This window comes from Lampris incognitus, chromosome 7 (assembly GCF_029633865.1).
Source record: "Lampris incognitus isolate fLamInc1 chromosome 7, fLamInc1.hap2, whole genome shotgun sequence".
NCBI lineage: Eukaryota > Metazoa > Chordata > Actinopteri > Lampriformes > Lampridae > Lampris > Lampris incognitus.
Genome location: NC_079217.1, coordinates 8,352,549 through 8,371,282, shown reverse-complemented (window position 1 = coordinate 8,371,282; position 18,734 = coordinate 8,352,549). Strand labels below are relative to the sequence as shown.

General features: G+C 42.9%; 1 protein-coding gene across 1 annotated transcript in view; it reads left to right on the top strand.

The window, feature by feature from the left end:
* Nucleotides 1–18,734, top strand: part of ryr1b (ryanodine receptor 1b (skeletal)) — a 167,975-nt gene that overhangs the window by 96,802 nt on the left and 52,439 nt on the right. Inside the window, exons 56-69 of the mRNA XM_056283722.1 lie at nt 585–725; nt 1,048–1,125; nt 1,657–1,732; nt 2,312–2,435; nt 2,783–2,898; nt 3,075–3,142; nt 10,419–10,540; nt 10,832–10,881; nt 12,461–12,521; nt 14,070–14,196; nt 14,441–14,549; nt 14,660–14,741; nt 16,016–16,146; nt 17,313–17,633. Of these exons, the coding sequence (XP_056139697.1) occupies nt 585–725; nt 1,048–1,125; nt 1,657–1,732; nt 2,312–2,435; nt 2,783–2,898; nt 3,075–3,142; nt 10,419–10,540; nt 10,832–10,881; nt 12,461–12,521; nt 14,070–14,196; nt 14,441–14,549; nt 14,660–14,741; nt 16,016–16,146; nt 17,313–17,633 (1,606 nt within the window). The remainder of the gene's footprint in view (nt 1–584; nt 726–1,047; nt 1,126–1,656; nt 1,733–2,311; nt 2,436–2,782; nt 2,899–3,074; nt 3,143–10,418; nt 10,541–10,831; nt 10,882–12,460; nt 12,522–14,069; nt 14,197–14,440; nt 14,550–14,659; nt 14,742–16,015; nt 16,147–17,312; nt 17,634–18,734) is intronic.

The window sequence follows — 18,734 nt, the reverse complement described above, 5'->3', positions numbered from 1 at the left end:
TCTCTCTCTCTCTCTCTCTCTCTCTCCTCTCTCTCTCTCTCTCTCTCTCTCTCTCTCTCTCTCTCTGTCTCTCTCTCTCTCTCTCTCTCTCTCTCTCTCTCTCTCTCTCTCTCTCTCTCTCTCTCTCACTCTCTTACATATTGACTGACTGAATCTGGCCAATGGACACTAATATAAGCTATTCAGGCTATCCATCATGTATGCAGTTTGCAATGTCAGTGCTGCTACAATGATTCAGTTCTTTGGCTGTGATTGTATATCTAGTCATGTGTTTATATGTCGTGTGTTATCACACTGTATGTCTTGTCTGCACCTTAATAGGAGGTCCTGTAAAGGCTGGTCTTGCACCCAATTTGTCAGTCCTGTATTTTGTTACTGGTTTGAATTGAACAGTACCAGTTAAGCAGGCCAGATTCCATGTACACTAGTTTTATTTGACAAATGAAAGTGATGCTGATTCTGGTTCTGATCCCAGGCCTTCCATTTAGTGGGCTTTGATGATCCCATCGTACGACTGAAATGCATAATGATGTGTGTGGAGTCATCCCATTGACATTTTAACCCTTTTTCTCATTGCACCTCAGGACAAGGAGATCTATCGCTGGCCAATCAAAGAGTCCATTAAAGCCATGCTGGCGTGGGAGTGGACCCTGGAGAAAGCCAGGGACGGAGAGGGGGAGGTGGAGAAGAAAGCCACCACACGCAAGATCTCCCAAACTGCCCAGGTAGGGGAGAGGGGAGGAAATAAAAGGAGAGGACATGTGAGGAGAGGAGGAGATAAGGATAGATCAGATAAAATATTGTTATTCTGAGGTATTTTCTTGCAACACAACAATCAGTCACTTTGAGGAAGGCAGCACTTCCCAGGAAGACACAACAAAGAATAAATTTAACAACACATTCTGTCATTTTCCATCACTGTCAAGGCTGAAGGAGAACATGGAAATGATGTGAAGAAATGATCAGACTCAACCTTAAATGTTTAATTTTCCCTACCAACTGCTCAAATGACCTCTCATGTCCCATGTGATCTCTTTCTGTCTGCAGGCCACCTATGACCCCAGCCATGGCTACAGCCCTCAGCCAGTGGACATCACAGGAATGGCTCTCTCCAGAGAGCTGCAGGTACCTAAAGCTGGAAACACACTAGAGGGCCAATTGGGTTAAAGGCTGACTAACTGATTCGGCCATCAGGCCTGATTTTCAAGATTGTGGAGTCTGCACAGGTCTCTGCAAAATAGGGCAGGTCAACAAGGACAGTCGGCATGTGTTATCTTATCGTGTGCATGGCTTTAAGATTCAAATCACTTGCCTTCTGATTGAGCCTTCGACCATTCAGTCATCATGATTACATCAAACACGTTGGATGTATTACAACTGGAGCCTGGACAAGTCTGAGCTCATAAGCGTGTGTGTCTCTTTGACTGCAGTCATAAACAGTGTGCTTTTTTGCAGCTGTGATGTTAGTCATCAAATATGTGATGCTGAATATTTTCCCAGTTTAGGACTTTAATAAAAGTCTCTAAGAGTCTGTTCCCAGCATAACTGTCACTCAACACAGACAGAGATAGTAGCTGTGTTTGACATATACCAGTAAAGATGGGGCTTGGCAGATTTATCCAAATGAGATTTTCTTGCTTTTTCTCTGGTTTTCAGTCTATGGCTGAGCAGCTGGCTGAGAACTACCATAACACCTGGGGCAGGAAGAAGAAGCTGGAGTTACAAGCTAAAGGTGAGGTCATTATTATTCTCAAGCATTGGCAAGACGATGATGCCCTCAGTATTTGAAAAACAGGCTGCTAGTCCTCTGGGAGGCCACAGCGGGTGTTCACTCCCCTTTGATTGAAGTGTACTTCAACCAGAAAGGGCATTGCTGCAACCTCTTATAATGGACCATATGGTGCAAATGTGAAGCCAAATTCTATTACTGAAAAACTAGTCATCACAAGAGCTTAAATTTCAGCTTAAATTTCATTTCAGAGGTTTGCTTACTTTGTGAATGTGTTCAAGATGTTCCAGATTAAATTTAAGTGATTTTTTAACTGAAGACAGTCAGTTCAACAGTTAGCCAAGTTGTGCAATTTTTTTTTTATAAATGTTATTGCAGTGAGAGCAGGCTGTAGTTGGCAGTTGGTTTTGTGCTTTGCAGGGACATCTGTGGTACCCAGAAATACATTGGAGATGGGGGTGGGGTGGGAGGCAGAGAAAGAGAAGTTCTTCTCCTATCTCTCGTCAGCCTTGTTTCCAATGACTGTTGTCAGTTTTTAACACTTGTTAAATCCCTAAATGATGTCTGGTGTTGTGCTCTCAGGCGGGGGCACCCACCCATTGCTTGTGCCGTATGACACCCTGACGGCAAAGGAGAAAGCCAGGGACAGAGAGAAGGCCCAGGACCTGCTCAAGTTCCTCCAGCTCAATGGCTATGCTGTGACGAGGTGAGCGCCAAACCAGATCACTGCTAGCTACTTTGCAGCTGCTCGACACTACAGTCGTTTTAGTATATTTGATTTGCCTCCTGTGTCTAGCGTTGGGTCTTTCTTTCATAATAAATATGATGATTAAAATACACTATAAAGACTTACACGATACTTAAACATGGGTCGTTAAAATCTGACAACTAGGTAATAGGTTAACAGAGCAATAAAAAGTCCCTTGTCTACACAATTACAGCTGCTGCAGGCACTTCATTGTCATTTCATCATAAATCAAGCAGTGTGGGTGCGCGGGTTCTTTTACTTTTGAGTTTCACTTTTTTCTCACATTTTGTCTTCTCTCTCCCCAGAGGTATGAAGGACATGGAGCAGGACATCTCCTCCATTGAGAAACGTTTTGCATACGGATTCCTTCAGAAGCTCCTCAAGTGGATGGACATTGCTCAGGAATTCATTGCCCATCTTGGTACTGTGACTTGGCAGGGATTAGAATAGGCTTTTAATGACTCCAGAGGGGTTGATAGACTAGGCATGTTTTCTATTAATCAAGGAAGCAGGTCACTTCTGACTGACATGATGACTAATCTCTTCTTGCTCCTCCTCCTTCTTCTCCTTCTTTTTCTTCTTCTTCTGTTTGAACAGAGGCTGTGGTGAGCAGCGGTAGAGTGGAGAAGTCACCACATGAACAGGAGATCAAATTCTTTGCTAAGGTGAGATATGTGATACTTTTCTATTCTAGTTTGGAAGTCGTGGGGTCAGAGGTCAGATGCTGAGCAGGGCCTGATGGAAAATTGGAAAATTTAGATGGAAAATTGCAGACGTAATGTATTTTGCTTCTCCCAAATGGCACCTATTTAATATCTATCCATCCTGGAAGAGTATTCCTCCTCTGATGCACTTCCTGAGATCTCCCATTTTATTTTTATTTTTTCTTTCTTTCTTTTTTTTCCTTCTCTGAGCCAAGGGTGTAATAATAGAAGGTGTAGTCTATTGTTATTTAATGTCTCATCTCATCTCATTATCAGCCGCTTCTCCATTATTTAAAGTGTCTAGCTATTTTCCACTGTGGGATTGTTAAAGCCCTCTGAGACTGTAATTGTAATTAGGAATATAAAATCAACAAGTTGAATTTACAGGGACAGCTAATACCTTTTGTTGAAGATGCACTGAACTTCTTTATACTGAGTTTACTATTGTTATAGACAAACACACCCCCGGACAACAATTAAGGTTAAAGGTAGACATTTACCTTGGATTAATGGTGATCTTATAAGCCTTTTCAAAATTATATCTATATATATCTATATATATAAAACTTTGTTAAATGAAACACTCAATGGTAGGGAAATTGCTCAACAAATAAGGAGCAAAATAATCCTGTGAGTCAAGTAAATTCTTTGAGACAGTGCGAGCCTGTTTCATGCCATAAGCAATCATCAGCTGTCAATAAAGCTACACGGGAAAGTAAATGGTATAGTCTTTCCCGTATTGCTTCTTTTTAAAAAAAAATTATTTCTGATTTTTCCTTTTTTCTCCCAATTTAGTGGCCAATCGATCCCTATTTTAGTTCAAACACCCATCCTCGTACCGCATGCGTTCGCCAACTGCATCTCTCCGGCCGGCAATCTCGAAAGAGACGCCTCCCCACTTTCGTGACAAGGTGAAATCCAGGCTGAACCACTGCTTTTTCCGACACACACAGAGACGCATTCATGTGACGAACACAAGCCGACTCTGCCCCCCTCCCGAGGACAGCGCTGCCAATTATTGCTGCTTCATCAAGTCCGGCCATAGTCGGATCTGACGAGACCGGGGTGCGAACCCTGGTTCCCAGTGGGCAACTGCATCGACACAAAGCCGATGCTTAGACCGCTACACCACCGCGGACACTCCTTATAGCTTTATTGACAGTTGATGATTGCTTATGGCATGAAACAGGCTTGTACTGTCTCATAAAGAATTTGCTTGACTCATTGGATTATATATATATATATATAGATATATATAGATATATATAGATATAGATATATACACTCACCGGCCACTTTATTAGGCACACCTGTCCAACTGCTCGTTAACGCTAATTTCTAATCAGCCAATCACATGGCAGCAACTCAATGCATTTAGGCATGTAGACATGGTCAAGACGATCTGCTGCAGTTAAAACCAAGCATCAGAATGAGGAAGAAAGGTGATTTAAGTGACTTTGAACGTGGCATGGTTGTTGGTGCCAGACGGGCTGGTCTGAGTATTTCAGAAACTGCTGATCTACTGGGATTTTCACGCACAACCATCTCTAGGGTTTACAGAGAATGGTCCGAAAAAGAGAAAATATCCATTGAGCGGCAGTTCTGTGGGCGAAAATGCCTTGTTGATGCCAGAAGTCAGAGAAGAATGGCCAGACTGGTTCGAGCTGATAGAAAGGCAACAGTAACTCAAATAACCACTCATTACAACCGAGGTATGCAGAAGAGCATCTCTGAATGCACAACATCTCGAACCTTGAGGCAGATGGGCTACAGCAGCAGAAGACCACACCGGGTGCCACTCCTGTCAGCTAAGAACAGGAAACTGAGGCTACAATTCGCACAGGCTCACCAAAATTGGACAATAGAAGATTGGAAAAACGTTGCCTGGTCTGATGAGTCTCGATTTCTGCTGCGACATTCGGATGGTAGGGTCAGAATTTGGCGTCAACAACATGAAAGCATGGATCCATCCTGCCTTGTATCAACGGTTCAGGCTGGTGGTGGTGGTGTAATGGTGTGGGGGATATTTTCTTGGCACACTTTGGGCCTCTTACTACCAATTGAGCATCGTGTCAATGCCACAGCCTACCTGAGTATTGTTGCTGACCATGTCCATCCCTTTATGACCACAGTGTTCCCATCTTCTGATGGCTACTTCCAGCAGGATAACGCGCCATGTCATAAAGCTCGAATCATCTCAGACTGGTTTCTTGAACATGACAATGAGTTCACTGTACTCAAATGGCCTCCACAGTCACCAAATCTCAATCCAATAGAGCACCTTTGGGATGTGGTGGACCGGGAGATTTGCATCGTGGATGTGCAGCCGACAAATCTGCAGCAATTGCGTGATGCTATCATGTCAATATGGACCAAACTCTCTGAGGAATGTTTCCAGTACCTTGTTGAATCTATGCCACGAAGGATTAAGGCAGTTCTGAAGGCAAAAGGGGGTCCAACCCAGTACTAGCAAGGTGCACCTAATAAAGTGGCCAGTGAGTGTATATAGATATTATAATGTATAAGGTGATCATATAATTTAAGGAATCTATGTATAACCAAAACAAGAAATGAGGAATGCCAAATCTAATTATTATAATTGTCCACCACTCAGCACTTTTCCTCTGTCTGCAGTTCACAATTCTCTGATTTTCCCTATTCTGATATTTAATTGAATAACTCTAAACGTAGTAGCTCCTTGTTCTTTAGAAGATTCCGTCCAATTGATATTCAGCAGGTTATTTGTGATCTAAGCTCAGGTATTGGTGCTGGTCCAGATTGTTTGGAGATTAAGTTCATCAAGCTTGCCTCTCATGTTTTGGCGTGTCCTCTGTCTGACATTTTTAATTTATCTTTATCTACATGTGAACTTCCATCGATTTGTAAATGTGCAAGAGTTACCCCATTGCATAAGGATGGTGACCCTCTGGGTCTCAATAACTATAGACCTATTTCCATTATTAGCAGTATAGCAAAAATGTTTGAAAAGTGAAATTTTAATCAGCTATTTCGATATGTTAATGATCTTCACATCTTATCTCCACAATTCTCTTCATTGGACAACAATATGCTTACAGGTGCAATATTTATAGGTCTCACTAAGGCTTTTGATATGGTCACTACCTCTCCCTTGACAAACTTTGTGCTATTGATCTTTCAAAACATTCTTTACTTTGGTTTAATTCATATCTTCACCATATACAGCAACGTGTCACTTTTCAAGGCAGTCAATCTGATTTTATGATCATGGAAAAAGGCATACCACAAGGTTCATCTCTAGGGTCGTCGTTGTTCTCCATTATTATTAATGATCTCCCACAAATATGCTCTGATTGTCATATTCAATCATATGCAGATGATACTGTGATTTATTCTTCCAAGCCTGACATCTCACAAATCCAGTGTACATTACAGGCTGATTTTGATGCCGCTCAAAAATGGTTTTCTTTGAACAACCTTCTGCTGAATAAGAAGAAGTATTATAGTATGCTGTTTGGCACTAGATCTGACCTTTTGCATTCAACCAGTAATAGCCTGTTTGCAGTCAGGTGATTCTGATGACACGTGAGATTCAGATGGAGGGCAGGAAGTGAAAAGCAGAATGGACGAGACAGAGCTAATTTAGCCCGAACTGTGCTAGTTTAGACGATATTATGAGAAAAAGGTATAAACAGAAAGTAAGATATGTTGGACATGATCCTTATGTTATGAAGAGTGATTTTATTTTTTTGACGAAGTGGTCACTGCACACACGTGCATTATCCGACTCCACTCGTCTTGACTGCAGACGGTACGCAAGCCATTTTTTTCCGGTGTTTTCAGTCGATTTCTTGCATCCCCCCCCCATGAACAACAACTTTTGGTACTCAATAAAAACTCCTTGTGGTTTCTCAGTTAATGACGCCAAACAAAGGCATTTCGAAAGTTTGTGATAGTGCTTCCTATGTAGAAAATCACTTCCTGCCCTCCATCTGTAGTTCGTGACGTCATATGCAAACAACCTATAGGTTGATTAATTTCTCAGATGGGACACCACTTGAGAAAGTGGAGGAATTTCATTATTTGGGTCTTTGGCTTGATTTTCAGCTTTTTTTTAAGCATCATATTGACTCGGTCAATATTAAATAGCAGCCTGAGAATATTATATAGTTCTATTAACTGTTTCACTTTACAGGTTAGGAAAATAATTGTTTCACAGTTGTTATTACCCATACTACATTATGCAGATTATTGTTTATCAGAACACATCAGAAACAAATCTTCACCCTCTGGATGTAGCTTATAATAATCTCTGTAGATTTGTTTTGAGGTCCTTATAGAACCCTTCACTGTTAGATGTATGAGTCACTAAATTGTTAACACCTAAATCTAGAAGAAATTTTCAATTGTTGCAATTTTAAATGCATTTTCTTGAACTATCCTTCTTACTTAAAACAATTTTTAATTCCATATAGATCATCTATAACCCCCTTTCTCAAACTATGGGCCAGGGACCGGCACCGGGCCGCGAAGGAATCCCTGTTGGGCCGCCACAAAATAACTGTCTTTAAAAAAATATAGGCTATATATATTTTTTCCTTTAATTTAAATAAATAACTGTATTCAATTCAATGCCGTTGGTCCGTTTTAGCTGTGCAAAAGACTCCAATGCCCAGAAGACTACAAGTTGCAGTAGGCTAAACAAATCCCATTGTCATGACAATGATCAACCGTCAACTGTCACTGACTGAAAAATAACAAACTACCTCGCTGTCTAAAATCTCGCTAACTCCAGCAGCCATGGCCTGCTCGAAACAAAAACGCTTGGATGCCTATTTTAATACCACGCCAGAAGATAAAACACAAGAAGAACCCGAGGCTAAAAAATATCGTCCATTCAATCGCAAGTATGACCCAGTCCCAGCATACATCAAGTTTGGTTTCATATCCAACGATAGCTGCCTGCCAAAGCCTGTCTGTGTTATCTGCCAAACTGTTCTCAGCAATGAAGCAATGAAGCCATCAAAAATGCGCAGACATTTGGAGACTAAGCATGCACATCTCAAGGATAAATCTGAGGATTTTTTTTTCAAAGAAAGAAAGATGAAATGGCTAACCAGACCAAATTGCTGCAAAGCAATCTGACAGACAAGGAGAGCCTACTGAAAGCATCATACCTTCTCTCCCATCACATTTCCAAGTCTCATGCTCCCTTCACTATGGGTGAGAAGCTAGTTATGCCCTCGGTTGTGGATGCATGTCATGAGGTTTTAGGCCCAACTGCTGCGACGAAAGTCAGTGGAATCTCTCTGTCTAATGACACTGTCTCGTGCAGGGTCCAGGATATGGCAGCTGATATCGAGTCCCAAGTGTTAGTCAGAGCCCAAGCACCAGACTGGTTTGCCATCCAATTGGATGAGACAGCTGACATTTCAAATGCAGCTATGCTTCTTGTGTATATTCGCTACGTGATTGATGGACATTTTCATGAGGATTTTCTTTGTTGTAAATCGCTGCCCCAGAAGACAACTGCTGGAGAAATATTTAGAGTTCTGGATGAATACATAACAGGACACGGGATGCTGTGGGACCGTTGTATTGGAGTCTGCACCGACGGAGCTGCAGCAATGACAGGGAAGCACTCGGGTGTCGTAGCTAGAATCAAAGAGGTGGCTCCCTTTGTTCAGGCAACACACTTTCATTCATCGCGAGGTGCTAGCATCAAAACACATGTCCCCTGAACTGAACAAGGTACTCAATACAGTGGTGAAGATAGTCAACTTCATTAAAGCGAACGCTACCAACTCTCGCATTTTTGCAGCCCTGTGTGAAGAGATGGGGGCTGAACACTGTCACTTGCTTTTACATGCACATGTCCGCTGGTTATCCAGAGGGAGAGTGGTCAGTAGAGTTTATGAACTCAGGCGAGAGATCGAGGCATTCTTGATGGAAAAACAATCAAATCTAGCTGTATACCTCCAAGACGATGCATGGATTGCCAAAGTGGCCTACCTCTCAGATATACTGGACTATTTCAATCAGCTTAATCTGTCGATGCAGGGAAGGGCATGTGATATTTTTCAGACGAATGACAAAATCGCTGCATTCAAGAAAAAGCTCTCCGTCTGGAAAACTTGAGTTGGCAAGGGAGTTTATGATATGTTCCCATTATTTTCTTCTCTGGCTGATGAGAGTGAGGCGGATTTGAGCCCCATGCACAAATTTATGGGAGAACACCTGAGCCAGACTTTGCTCAAATTTGAGGAATACTTCCCATCACAATCTGACGCACGCACTGAAAATCAATGGATGCGTGATCCGTTCACCACTGCCAAGACCAGTACATATCTGCCGCTCTCGAGGAGGACACACTTGTGGAGCTGTCATGTGACCCCCCAAAAAATTACATAAGCGGTCCCCAGAGGTTGAGGGCCATGGATTACTGGTCCCAGGGACTAAAAAGTTTGAGAAAGGCTGATCTATAGTCATAGGCATACTGAGCATCCTTTTTTCTTCGTTCCTAGAATTTCTAAAGAAATTGGGCGATGTGCCTTTAAATTTAAAGCTCCATCTGATTGGAACAACCTGTCCAGTTCAGTTAGAGCCATTACTTCCTCACCTATCTTCAAACAACTTGCTCTTGCTTCTCATTATACTTGAGATATGGAAATAATTTATCTGTAATGTGTAGGTGCATATTAACTTATAGCTTTGTACACTTTGTACATTTACTGTATTTATGTTGGCATTTTAGCAGAAACAGTGGGTGAGGGAGTGGCTAGCCCTGGGAGAGCTTTTGTCTGTGTATGTGCAAGTGTATTTGTGTTGTTTGCTTTATGTACTGTATTTTCTGTATATTTGTGTTAAGGACCCCCTTGAAAAAGAGATGGTCCATCTCAAGGGGTTTATCCTTCTAATAAAAGGTTATCAAACCTAATTTGACTTGATCCCAGTTCCCCTGAATGGCTGTCTGTTTGCTTGTCATCCTTTAAATTCCTCCATCGATTATGATGATGATGATGATGATTGCAGTGAAATAATGTATGGCTTGCTCGTTGACATTACTTGGGTTATTCATGTCCATATCCATGTTTTGCATTCATCCTGGTTCCCACTTTCTCATGAATAGGTAAAAGCAAGTCTGTAAGTCTTTATGTATTTATTTCTTCGTTACCGGGGCATCCACAAAAAATGGTAAATGTTGTTGTATTCAGTATTCTAAAGATTTTAAATCAAATGTGTATGTTGTTAATTGCAGATCCTCCTACCACTGGTTAATCAATACTTCAAAAACCACTGCCTCTACTTCCTGTCCACTCCTGCTAAAGTGTTGGGCAGTGGAGGACATTCGTCCAATAAGGAGAAGGAGATGATTGCGAGGTAAGCGGGGCTTAGAACTCATCAAAAAAGTTTCATTCAAATGACCCTGTTTTTCTTAGGATAATTAAACCCTCTTCCATGTACTTTTAGCAAAATACTTTGCGTGTGACAGTCTGTCCTCTCCCTCCGTTTCTCTTCATTTCTTCTCATGACAACTCTTTTATGCAATATCCCTAATACCCTTGACCTCAAACTTTTGATTTGGTGTCACAACAAACGACCTTCCCCACCATATTTCCTTTCCATTCTTCCTCCCCCCAAATCTCTTCACTTTTTTTCCTCCTATCTCAGTATCTTCTGTAAGTTGGCTGCTTTGGTGAGACACAGAGTTTCTCTCTTTGGTAAGGAACCTGCATGGTGGTGTTTACACCCTGTCAACATCTCTCTCTCTCTCTCTCTCTCTCTCTCTCTCTCTCTCTCTCTCTCTCTCTCTCTCTCTCTCTCTCTCTCTCTCTCTCCCTCTCTCCCTTTTATTTTCTTTCTTACTCTCACACTAACTGCTGTGGCACAAACTCACCTTTATCCTCCCACTCTCTCACAGTACCTATCTCCCCACGCCCCCTAGAGGTCATCCAGTGCTCCTCCTCCTGTCACCAATGCTCTGCTTCTGTCCGGCTTTGGTTTTTCCTTGTGGCCTGGTGCTTCAGTGGTTGTTTGTGAGCTTTGCAGGCCTGGAAGAGTAATTCAGAAGGCCTTGGGCTGTGGCTCACACAATGCAGAGAGAGGCAGCATGAGTGTTTTTTAAATGGCGTCAGTAATCCACAGACGGTACTGCACCATGTGTGTGTTTTTTGTTTTGTTTTTTTTGTTTGTTTTTTTTTGGTGATGAACCTGGCTGCTCTGAGGCAGTATTTGCTTTGTCACCCTCCTCCTCATTCACCGCCATCTGTTTGTGATAGCACATAGAGTCAGTCACCTCCATCTAAGCCATGGCCACTGTTGGGCAATTTGTGCTGCGATGCGACTTGAACTGCCAACATGACACACACAGGTGTCAGGTGACCTCAACAGAACATGCACTTCCTTACGCTGAGCTCATGCTACATGACATTAGCTTGGATTTCAGACAGTCGCACCATCGCAGAGAAATGGGAAGCGATACCCAACATTATGAACATTACAAACAAACATCTGTCAGTCTTCACTATGTCATGGTCAATGGCAACCGATGAGGCATCTCCAAAGTCACAATACCACATCGTCACTTGTCCTGTAGTAGGACAACTTCACAGAAGTGCTCGCTGACGTTGATCAGTGGGAGCGCATGATGCTTTCAGCAACAACAAAAAAATCATACAAACATAGTTGTTATAATTTGTTTGATTTGGATTTTCCTTCCGATTTGCCCTGATCTCTGGCAAATTTGGCGCTTGATTGTGAAAGACAGCAGTGAGTTTATATTGCACTCAGAACATACGATGTGTGCACTGCTTCGCTACCAAGACAAGCCAAGCTTTTATATGACTCTGATCACATAATTGACATAGAGGGCATTGAAATGTCGTGTACCCTGAGCTCAGCAGTAATCTACTACTTTAAAAATGATCCGATTTAAACGTGACAGCGAGTGGCTTTGTAACTAAGGAATGAGTTTACTCCGAGGGACTACACTGTGCAGTATCAACAGGGTTAAAAGCTGCTATACTGTCCATAAACTGTTTAAGTTCTCTCAGTCACATAGTATGTCTGTGATGAAATAAAAGGTTTTTGTTGCTGACTATGTTGCAGTGGTTTTGCTCAGTGTTTTCTCACACACTCTTTGTCCCCATGACTGAAGGTTGTGTTTGCTTATTTGATGCATATTTACTGTGCTTAATTCCTGTTTCTGAATGAATCTGATCATTACAGTACATTTGTACAGCTTTTGTGGACTTCCATGAGGCGGCTGTGAAAACGTGTCTTTTCTGTTGCCGTGTGCAGGAACGGACGCCGGTGCGGTGGTAAACTGTCTGCACATCTTGTCGAGATCACTGGATGCCAGGTAGGAATCAGAATCAGAATTCAATCAGAATTAGAAGGAGAAGGGGTGTCCAGGTTGCGTGGCGGTCTGTTCCGTTGCCTACCAACACGGGGATCGCGGGTTCAAATCCCCATGTTACCTCCGGCTTGGTCGGGCTTCCCTACAGACACAATTGGCCGTGTCTGCGGGTGGAAAGCCGGATGTGGGTATGTGTCCTGGTCGCTGCACTAGTGCCTCCTCTGGTCGGCTGGGGCGCCTGATCGGGGGGGGGGACTGGGGGGAATAGTGTGATCCTCCCACATGCTACGTCCCCCTGGGGAAACTCCTCACTGTCAGGTGAAAAGAAGCAGCTGGCGACTCCACATGTATCGGAGGAGGCATGTGGTAGTCTGCAGCCCTCCCCGGATCGGCAGAGGGGGTGGAGAAGCGACCGGGACGGCTTGGAAGAGTGGGGTAATTGGCCGGATACAATTGGGGAGAAAAAAAGGGGGAGGGAGAATTAGCAGTAGAATTGGAATCAAAATTCAAATCGGGATCCAAATAAGTTTTTTCATATCTGGAATTCGACTCGATGGATGACTTATGTGAGACTCTTAGACCTAATTAAGCAATATCACACGAGAGGGAGTGCTGTTATACTGAATATCAGCATGGCTGTGTGCGGCCTCATACCTACAACCGAATCACAGCTGTGCTGATATTCAGTGTAACAGCACAACCTCTTGTGTGATTGTACTTTTCTACAGCAGTTCTGCAATCGCCATTTATTAGTTAACAGTAATAAGCGACAGCAGATTATGATTAGTTTGTTTATTTAATCATTTATTTAGCTCCGCCAACAAATAATTCCACAACTGTGCTCTTGAACTTGGACCGTTGCCAGGCAACCTGAACACACATTTTCCTGCACAGCTTGCTACTTTGTATAGGTCTACACACACGTTACCGCTGGCTAGCTACTTTGTATCATGTACATTAATTTGGATGTATACATTTATTGTGCAACCAGTGAAATAAGAGTCTGTTGACACTGACAGTCGCTTGGGTGGCATGTGTGATTCCGATGAGCATTCATAATTTAATTCAATTTAGTTGTTATTAATTCAATTTAATTGTTATTTGTGGAAATATATCCATCTTTGCCGTGCAAGTTTGTTACAATCTGATATTGATAACGACCGTTTATGTAGCCTAATTAACGGTTATACATATAGTTAAAAGTCCCAGTGCTGTTATACTGAATACCAGCACTCATGGAATGCCTCTTGTCCAATCAAATGACTTGGCTGGAACTAACTGTTGTATAACACAGAATAATAAATGTTTCTTTAATTTTCGATTTCTGAATGTATTAAGAAAAAAACAATTTTTACATATAAAACAGAGCAGCTATTAGACAATCTCAAGAAGTAGTTATACAAGTCTACACTATCAAAGTACCCAGACCATATTTGTGTCACTTCCTTCTTTGAAACTAGAGTAATCATGTATTCTGTGATAATGGGAAGTCATAATATGTCACTAGCTGGCTATCTCTTATCCTTTTCTTTTCTCCCTCTTCTCTCCGAGGACTGTGATGAAATCTGGCCCCGAGATCGTAAAAGCTGGTCTGCGACAGTTCTTCGAGAGTGCTGCTGATGACATCGAGAAGATGGTGGAGAATCTCAAACTGGGCAAGGTGTCCAGTCGCAACCAGGTCTGGAAGGCCTCTGAACACTCTCACCATGTGTCCATCTGCCTTGTCACACACACGTGTGTGTGTGTGTGTGTGTGTGTGTGTGTATGTGTATGTGTATGTGTAAATGTCTATGTTTATAATTTCTGTATGTGTCTGTTTATGTGTGTACATATGTGTATTTGTCTACATCTATAATTTCTGTTTGTGTGTGTGTGTGTGTGTGTGTTTGTGTGCGTGTATGTGTGTGTATGTGTGTCTAAAGGTAAAAGGAGTGTCCCAGAACATCAACTACACCACCAAGGCCCTGTTGCCTGTCCTCACCTCACTGTTCGACCACATTGCCCAGCACCAGTTTGGAGACGATGTCATGTGTGAGTAGAAGTGCTTTCCCATCCTGAATTTCACGTCTTTACTGGTCGTTGACTCACTGTCACAGAGTAATGATGTAAAACTTACGCTTCTGCCCTCTCTGTTTTATCAGTGGACGACCTGCAGATATCCTGCTACCGTATAATGTGCAGTATCTACTCTGTGGGCACCGTCAAGACCCCACATGCAGAGAAGTAAGCCGATACTGTGTGTGTGTGAATGTAAACCTAGTCAAAAAGGATCCACAACAAGGTAGGGAGGTGTTGATAACCATCAGCTGAACTCTGGCCTGTTGTTGCTGCTACCTCATTTTTCTAAATCATTCCAGTCTCTTTCTTAGATAACCCACCATCTTTTGTAGATCATATTTTATTATAAAAGCAAAGTTGGCATCTGGGTAGCGTAGAAGTCTATTCTGTTGTGGCATTTTGTCACATTTGGTTGCCTCTTTTTCTCTTTTTTTAAATTTTTTGTGAGACTGAAGCTATTTCTACTTAAAACTAAAACACTGGGGCATCTGGGTAGCGTAGCAGTCTATTCCATTGCCCTCCAACACGGGGCTCGCCGGTTCAAACCCCCGTGTTACTTCCGGCCTGGTCGGGCATCCCTACAGACACAGTTGGCTGTGTCTGCGGGTGGGAAGCCGGATGTGGGTATGTGTCCTGGTCGCTGCACTAGCACCTTCTTTGGTCGGTCGGGGCGCCTGTTCAGGGGGGAGGGGGAACTGGGGGGGAATAGCGTGATCCTCCCACACGCTACGTCCCCCTGGTGAAACTCCTCACTGTCAGGTGAAAAGAAGCAGTCTGCAGCCCTCCCCGGATTGGCAGAGGGGATCGGAGCAGAGATCGGGACGGCTTGGAACAGCGGGGTAATTGGCCGGGTACAATTGGGGAGAAAAAGGGGGAAAAGATCCAAAAAAGAAAAAAGTTGTATGGTTAAATTAACAGCAGCTGGTGATCTTCAGGAATCAGCAGTCTTTACTCTCGACGGATTGAGAGTACTGCTGGAGATAGCAGATATACAGCAGAAGAAAAAACTCAAACGGAATTTTGTCCTGAAGTAAAACATGACTGTTTCTGTGTCTGTGACCCTGGAGTGGTGTAATTTGGGACCAGACACAGTCAGCAGTTGACAAAATGGGTTTTTGCCCTGATCTACAGCGTTACACCAAGGCCATGGTGTTCACCCGCAGGCCATTCAGAGCCATGTGTATGTAGCTGTTCATCTCAGTTCAACAATACACCATCTAATGTCACTTATTTGCCTACCTTCAACCAAACGGGAGGAATAATTAGTGAAATCAGTAATGTTGGGTAGGAATGAAAACCTGCATATACAAAAGCCCGCCATGGCATGTGATTGAGTGTGCCAACAAAAAGGCATTTCATTAGCCGTGTATGATTTGTATCTATGATCGTACTTAGAGTAAGAAGACGTGGTTGAGCTTGTTATTTTTTGTTCCTTGCAGGCAACGACCGGCCCTGGGTGAATGCTTGGCTCATTTAGCTGCTGCGATGCCGGTGGCCTTCCTGGAGCCAGTTCTCAACGAGTTCAATACATTTTCCGTCTACACCACAAAGACTCCTAGAGAACGATCCAGTGGGTTTTCATTGTTTCTTCATTTTCTTCATTTCTCTCAAACACAACAGTACCGTTATCTTCTTTTGGGATGGGTTTGTCTCTGTGGAATACAGTGTCAGATCAGCACCGCTGATATTTACTCAACACTCTCAATACTTTGTTAATATGATATGAAATGTTTGATGACTTAGTTCAACTAATGTGATGGTGTTAAAGCTGAACTGCAGAGTTTTCCATAGAAACATACACAAGTTTGTTTAAACTCGTAATTTCACTCCTACCTTGTTGTCTTATGTTTTAAAAAAAAGTAATTACCTTCAAAAATGTTCAGAAAATGTTAATTTTTGATATTTAGATGGTTCGAATGTTTATATCACAAAGCTTTGCATCCTGATTTCAACACACTGGCTAGGCGGCGAAGTTGGTAATTTTGGTATGGTACAGGAGGGCTGCTAATGATACCAAAAACACTGCAGTTCATCTTTGTATAACAATGTAACCTACTCTAAGTGTCAGGAGAGCAGTGTTGTCAACTTTGAGAGTTGTGATACAGCGTGATGGTAGAGTATTTGTGGTACACAATAATGAATGCTAATGATCCCCTTCTAGAGGTGAGAGGTTTCAATACCATTATCAAAAATGTTGAAATGCAGTGTAAAAGTGCTGTCACCATGATAAATCTATTTAGAGATTAAGATATTCGGGGCATCCCGGTAGCGTAGCGGTCTATTCCATTGCCTATCAACATGGGGATCGCTGGTTTGAATCCCGTCTTACTTCCGGCTTGGTCGGGCGTCCCTACAGACACAATTGGCCGTGTCTGTGGATGGAAAGCCAGATATGGATGGGTATGTGTCTTGGTCGCTGCAGTAGCGCTTCCTCTGGTCGGTCAGGGCATCTGTTTGGGGGGAGAGTGCTACATCCTCCTGGTGAAACTCCTCACTGTCAGGTGAAAAGAAGCGGCTGGTGACTCCACATGTATTGGAGGAGGCATGGTGGTAGTCTGCAGTCCTCCCCGGATCAGCAACCAGGACGGCTCGGAAGAGTGGGGTAATTGGCTGGGTACAACTGGGGAGAAAAAGGGGGGAAAAAATCCACACACAAAAAAAGAGATTAAGATATTGAAGAGATATAAGTGATTAGGAGTTTCCTCATCCTTTTTATATCTTTGTTCCGTCTTTAAGTTCTGGGTCTCCCCAACCAAGTGGAAGAGCTCTGCCCCGACATCCCAGAGCTTGAGATCCTGATGAAGGAGATCAATGACCTGGCCGAGTCTGGAGCTCGCTACACCGAGATGCCCCACGTGATCGAAATCACCCTGCCGATGCTGTGTAATTACCTGCCCCGCTGGTGGGAGAGGGGGTCTGAGAACTTCCCGGAGCAGGAGGGGCAGCTCTGCACCGCCGTCACCTCGGAGCAACTCAACCAGTTGCTGGGGAGCATCATGAAGATCGTGGTCAACAACCTGGGCATAGACGAGGCCTCTTGGATGAAGAGACTGGCAGGTCAGTAGGCACATCAGAACGTGGGACTAGCAGGATGTTTGTTTGTTTTTGTTTTTTGCAATTAGAGGTTTAGTTTGGGGTTTTTGACACAAGGCCTTATGAGTACCTCACAAGTAGGTATATCAGTGTGTGGACATTAGCCTGGTCAGTGAGTTTCATGTTCAGAGATCTGCCTACTTGTTGCAGCGAGTCAGCAGCTTCTCAGAGAAAAAATTGAATGGGGTTGGCTGACAAAATCACTTTGGGCAACAATATGACAGACACCTGTCCAGGGTGTCTCCCCGCCTACCGCCCAACGACTGCGGGGATAGTCTGCAGCATCCCCGCAACCCTGAGAGTAGGATAAGCGGTTCGGATAATGAATGGATGGACATGATGGACAAAAAAAGGTTTTAACCATCCTTAATAGAATATAACGTCTGTCACATATTGATGCTCTTTCACCTGACGGACTGATTTTAGGTACATGTTGGAACTATTTTGTCTACTGAAGAATGACGGCGTGTCACTACTATAGTATATACTGTCATTCTTCGGCTAACAAAATAGTACAAATATATAACATCAGTCTGTGAGGAGGAAGAGCATCAGTAATATGTGACAGATGTTGTGGATGGTTAAAACCTTTTTTTTTTTTATGTCCTCATTGCTCAAAATGTTTTTGTCAGCTGATTCCATTCGCTGCCGTTAACTTTTCCCTGACAAGCTGTTGACTCGCTGCAAGAAGCAGCCAGATCTCTGAACACGGGACTCGCTGACCGGGCTGATGTACGTACACCGATAAACCCGAAGTACTCCTTTTAGGTCGTTTTTTATTTTTTTCTCAGATGCATTGTGAGTCTGTGTAAAGTCAGTGGGTGGATACCTTCTAAAATTCTGTTATTTCTAAGTCAGTTTTCTCAAAATTGAGTTTATTTTAAACATTAGTCTTTTCATTTGTAGGCAGTGGTGCTGGTAGAGCTAAATGGTCAAATACATTTCCCCAGATGTTTTGCCTTTGTGTCAGCAAGAATAAATAAAACCTTTTAGTAATGATGGACTCGTCCTGTTCAAATGAAGAAAGTCTGTTGAAAGCAAAAAGTAACCTGAGTCGATGCTTCA